Source organism: Corvus brachyrhynchos, unplaced genomic scaffold (genome assembly GCF_000691975.1).
Source record: "Corvus brachyrhynchos isolate BGI_N302 unplaced genomic scaffold, ASM69197v1 scaffold17, whole genome shotgun sequence".
Classification (NCBI taxonomy): domain Eukaryota; kingdom Metazoa; phylum Chordata; class Aves; order Passeriformes; family Corvidae; genus Corvus; species Corvus brachyrhynchos.
In genome coordinates, this window is record NW_008240046.1 from 7772988 (window position 1) to 7778759 (window position 5772).

Consider the following 5772-nt stretch of genomic DNA (forward strand, 5'->3'; position numbering starts at 1 on the left):
TCTCGGCCGGCGTCGCGCCGCGCCGTCCGGAGGCCATGGCGTTCCGAAATTCCCCGCTTTTAGCAGAAAAAAGGAGGGCTGCAGGACCACCGCATCCTCCCCTTTTTCTGCTAAAAGAGGGATATCTAGGTCCGGCATGGGAAGGGGGTCAGCGCTTTCTTTCCCCCGCAGAAGCAGCTGAAAGCAAGCTTTGTTGCTACTCCGAGCCTGCCGGGTTTTTTTCCCCTCAACATTTAATATAAATTTCTTTGCGTTAAAACTTGTTAAACAGTGTTCTCGGTGAGGGGATTCTAGTGCCACTGATCACACAGAGGTATGGAAGAATTACTGGCATGTGGCTTGGTGTAGCACATGGAGCACGCCAGATGGTCACATACCCGAACCAGAAAACAGAGTGCTGAAAAAGGTGAAGGAGCTCTGGGAAGTCACAGTGTGTCACACAGAGCGTGGGATCTTCTAAATATCAACACCAAAAAACTTGGAGCACTGCTGAAAGTGGAATGCTGGGAAGCCGTCATGTCAAAACATGCTGCGGGGCTGTCTCTGCTGGTGGATGTGCTGGAACAAGCTTTCTCAGCCATGCCTGGTCAAGGATGTGAACACCGACACAGAGATCTTGTGCCTTGCTTTTGATCATAGATACCTTACTGTGTGTAGGAGTGAACACTTCGGTGAGTGGGTGGGAACTGGAGTGTGCCGGTCTGGTTTCACCGCTGGAGTGTCTTAAAGTTAGTTTTCAACAACCACAGAGCAAGTGCAGAAAAAGCTGATGAAAACTTGCACAAAATTTGCCTTGGGCTCAAACTGAAAGAGCAGAAATATAGGTTAGATATTAGGGAGAAATTCTTTCATGTGAGAGGGGTTAGGCACTGGTACTGGTTGCCCAGAGAAATTTTGGATGCCCCATTCCTGGGAGTGTTCAAGGCCAGGTTGGATGGAGCTCTGAGCAATCTGGTCTAGTGAAAAACGTTCCTGCCCATTGCAGGGATCTTAAAACTAGATGATTGCTAAAGACCCTTCCAACCCAACCCGTTCTGTGAATCTATAACATTTTAAGGCATCTGAGATGCAAAGATTTTGCAAGGGAAGAAAATGATCCTGACCATTTTTGAACAGGCTTCTTACTTTCCTAAGGTATCATAGTCATTCAGTTCTATTTTGAAGCACTTACTAATACTTATGTCAGAAAACTGTTTAAGGTTAAGGTCATAAAGTAGGTAAGTATTTTAAAGATTGCAGTATTAGACCTGAGCTGACCATGTTTTGTTGTAATCGTGGTTCTCATGTTCTGGTAAATAGTGTGTAGAGTGAAGTAATGTTTTAATAATCAGCAGGATCTGGTCCTCTTGCTAAGTGCCTAACTGGCAATTTGAGGTGGGTGGCAGCCAGGAACTAGTTAACAATCATTAATGAGCATGAGAGGTACTTAAAATGTCACTCTACACAGTATGGTATGACAGGAGAAATACAAGGCTCTGTACTTCTGTCTCCTAAGTGTTAAAGCCTAATTGATGAGTGTTTAGGATTTGTTTTGGTTTTTTCTCTCCCCCCTCCCTCCCCCCCCCCTTCTTACAGAAAGGCTCCTCACTAGTTGCTCCAGTCCACATTGTCAGTGAAGAGTCAGCTGACAAGACTAATTTGGGCTTTATTCATGCCTTTGTGGCTGCTATATCGGTCATCATCGTGTCAGAACTGGGGGACAAGACCTTCTTCATCGCAGCCATCATGGCCATGCGGTACAACCGTCTGACTGTACTGGCTGGTGCTATGCTTGCCCTGGGACTGATGACATGTTTATCAGGTTAGCAGTCTGTTTTTTCCTTTTTGTTTTATCTCTTAAGAAGTGACGGGTATGTATTTATCAAAAAACCTTATTTGGAATGCACATAGTACATCCATGCAGTTTTCTCTTTTGTGGAGAGTGTGAAGCTTTTCCTGTGGAGCATGGAATCTCAGATGGAATATTTAGGCTTTTGGCTCTAATGAAGTCGTTGTGTTCCCTAGGCTTCAACAGGAGTTTAAGGAAGGGGAATGAGATGGAGAGCCTAAGCACTTTGTTTGATTTTTGGACCCCTGGTTTCCTTTTTTTTTTTTTTTTTTTTTAGCTCCTGCCGAATTAGTGTGCCTGAAGGGAATGTGGGAGTGGCGGAGTGGCTTCTGTTTTTCCTCCTAAGGCAAAAGATTCTTTATATGATGACACATTTTCCTCATCTGACTTGTATTCCTGCACACGTAGCTGTTTGGATTTGTGCTGGGAACTGCATAAGTGGAAGATGAAGGGGAGGGAGTAGGAAGTAAGGTGTCAGGTGGCACTTGAGGAACCTGTAGCTGTGGGCACTTATGTAGCTGTGATTGTAAAATGGAGCAGCCTTCAGGTACATCAGATGCAGCACAGAGTTTGTCTGTGTGCTCATTTCTTACCATGCCCATGTCAGAAATACTTGAAATAGTGGTGATTGGTGTGTACACACTGGAGACAGCCAGTTCACTGGCTCAGGCTGCTTGGCAAGGGTTTCTGTGAATGGTTTCTGGGTGTGTAGCTGTTGCTGTGTACACTGCTGCGATTATTGCAGTTTTAGTTAGAGCAGTTTCCACTTGCATTGTGTGTAGTTTCTCCTGCCCATTATGGCTCTTTTCTTCTATACAAATTATTTCTTCAAATCTTTCTGGATGCTTTCTCATAAAAGCTTCCTTTTCTGCTTTTATCCCTCAGTTTAGAGGTTCCCAATTATTTCTTCCCTTTTCAGAAAGGAACTTGTTTTGTTGTTGGGTTCTTCCTCCCCCACACCCTTTCCTTCTCCTATCTCTTGCCCTTGTTTTATACAAGCTGAGTTTGGAAATTCCTGGGGGGTTTGCCCACCTTAATTTCATGAAGACATGCTCATTTAAACTCATTAGTTCCAAGTAATCTACTTGAGATATTTTTTCAAGCTGTGCTTGGCTAAATAAGCTGTCTTACAGTTCTGATTATTTCACTGTCTATGCTTATATATGTAATAAATGCTAAGAAAAAGATAGCTTTTTTTGTCTAGCTTTCTTGCATTGTTTTACTGTAGTATTTTCAGTCTTTTTAAAGAAGTTTACTTTAACTCCTGGTTAATTTAGCTGTGCAAATAGTACTGCTATTCATGTAGGTATGTGCTGTGTTTATAAGCCTGATTAATTTTGGTCTCATATTCTTACTTCTGGTAGTGGCAGTGCAGAGTTATTTCTAGATCATGTAGTAACTTCTGAGTGTATTTTTCAACTAAGAAGGTGTGTACAAGAAAGCACACATGGTAATATGCTTTCTTTTAGCTGATTGCATGTGGAGTAAAAAAACAGCAGAAATACTTGTGAGTTCATGGTCCAAGCAACCTTGAATATAAGGTGTGGAGTTTTAATTTCTTCCCATTTATATAGGCCTTTTTCTGTCAAAAAATGCTAAGTGGTCTTACTTTGTGAAAAGTAAGTACTCTGTCCTGGATACATATTTCTTATTTAAGAACTAGTTTTGGCTTAGTTTGATCACCTTCAATACTTCTAAAAGATGCACTGTGGAGGTTGCTTTTCCATCTCTAAGTGGGATCTGCCTTTGAAATAAAGAAAGATCAAAGTTAGTCACATTGTGTGTATGGGGGGATGAGGGAAGTAGTAATGTGCACTTGGCAAAGGAAGACAGACATGGATTCACCCAGCTGGATGGTTTGTAGTTATGCCTGATAGATTTAACTTGTTGATGATCTTATTCTAACTTTATCTGATAAATTAAATTATTGGAAAGAGATGTTATCGAATATGTAAATGGAATTAACTGGGGTACAGTGTGACTAATCTAACACAATTACAGATGGTAGTTTCATGGTGTGCATGGAGAAAGGCAGGACTGGATAGACCTTGATGGGAAAGATAATTTTGTTTGGACTGGCTCTCAGGAACAACAGCACCCCAACTTTGGCTGGAGTGCGTTGTCTGCATCTTAGTGGACTTCAGCCTCTGGCATCACTGGTAATGGTTGGAGCGCCTAGCGTGTTATCTTCCAAAAACTTAGAAAATTATACAAAAATAACAAAAGACGCAATATTTATTTATCAGTGGATATTTGGATTTCAGACTTTGCTAGCAAGCATTTCTTAGAATGTGGGAAAAACAACTATGATCCTCGTGCTTATTTTTTTAAATGACACATTTGTTTTCTTTTCAGTTTTGTTTGGCTATGCCACCACAGTTATTCCTCGTGTGTACACGTACTATGTGTCTACAGCACTGTTTGCAATCTTTGGCATCCGAATGCTACGGGAAGGCTTGAAAATGAGTCCAGATGAGGGTCAGGAAGAGCTGGAGGAAGTTCAAGCAGAAATTAAAAAAAAAGATGAGGAAGTAAGTAATAAAATTGCTGTTGGTTACAGCTGGTGGAAGAATTACAGCCGTGAAGCTGCAGAACAGCACTGTCATGTTTGGGGTGTTGGGCTGTGTCTGTGATTGGTAATCTGACACAGAAAGTGTGTGGTAGATAGGACAGAAGATGCCCCTGGAGGCTCTTTTAGCAGGTGATTCCAGTCCTGTGGCAAGCCTGGCTTCTTAGGACAGAAGGGACCTTCTGCTTAGTGTGGGTGTTCTTGAGGTGTTTTTAATGCATTACTAGTAGAGGACACCGACAGTTCATTCTTGGCTCTACTTCTATTTCTTTTTATGGTCAGACGCTTTATTTGTAAGCAGTACAAGATGGACAATAATCAGAGGTTAGAGCTGATTACAACTATATGTGTGTGTGTATTTACACATACATGCACGCATATACTTAGCATTTTTTTTGCAATGGTGACTGTATAAATAATATGTTGATAATGCAGCAGTCAGTGGCTAACAACATTCTAGAAACTAAATGTCTAGCTGTATTGTTAAGTGTTTCATTTGGGTTGTTCAGATGACATTTTTAATTTTATGGTTATTTCTTTTTTTTTTTTCCCCTTGACCTCCACAGCTTCAGAGAACTAAACTGTTAAATGGGCCAGGAGATGTGGAATCTGGGCCAGGCACCACTATACCTCAGAAGAAGTGGCTGCACTTTATTTCTCCAATCTTTGTTCAAGCTTTTACTTTAACATTTTTAGCAGAGTGGGGTGATCGTTCCCAATTAACAACCATAGTCTTGGCTGCCAGAGAGGTGAGTGTTGCAGAATCCCTGCTGTTCTTTTGCCTTCTTTGGGTTGCCCTTAGAGAGGTATGAGGCAAAATACTCTTGGGAGGTATCAGATTCATACCTGCTGCCTTGATGTGGCTTAGTGTGTATCAAGACCTGACAAGAAGGGCACTGAAGCTCTGTAGAGTATTAAAACTACTGTTACATGATTGGACTGCACTGGCATTTCTAGAAATAGCTGCTTTATATCATGCAGCCGAAATCAACTGGATTTTGTTACAGTGTTGAGAGATGCTACAGAACAGATGTTTCTTTGCTCTGTGCAGTCATTAAGTTTTAACTGGGTAACTTTAAAAGATAGTTCCATTCCATCGAACTTAAAACTGTTAGATACCTCAGATACCTCTTGTTAAAATATGAGTTCATATGGTACAGTGTATAGAAGGACAATAAACTCTAAACTGCTGGGCACTAAGTAATGCTGTAAATTAAATTACATTCATTGTGACGATTAGACTGTACATAACTGTATTATATTTAAGGAAGATGAAGGCTTATAGTCAAGCTTTTAATAAACATAAGTAGCCTGCCTGTGCTCTTTCATGCATTGAGATAATTTACATTTCTTTCCTTAGGCCCCATGTTCCTTT

General features: G+C 41.2%; 1 protein-coding gene across 1 annotated transcript in view; it reads left to right on the forward strand.

Moving 5' to 3' along the window:
- Positions 1-516: 516 nt before the first annotated feature.
- TMEM165 (transmembrane protein 165) overlaps positions 517-5772 on the forward strand; it is a 9206-nt gene continuing 3950 nt past the window's right edge. The window contains exons 1-4 of the mRNA XM_008641534.2: positions 517-555; positions 1576-1801; positions 4184-4359; positions 4964-5146. Coding sequence (XP_008639756.1) covers positions 517-555; positions 1576-1801; positions 4184-4359; positions 4964-5146 — 624 coding nt within the window. The remainder of the gene's footprint in view (positions 556-1575; positions 1802-4183; positions 4360-4963; positions 5147-5772) is intronic.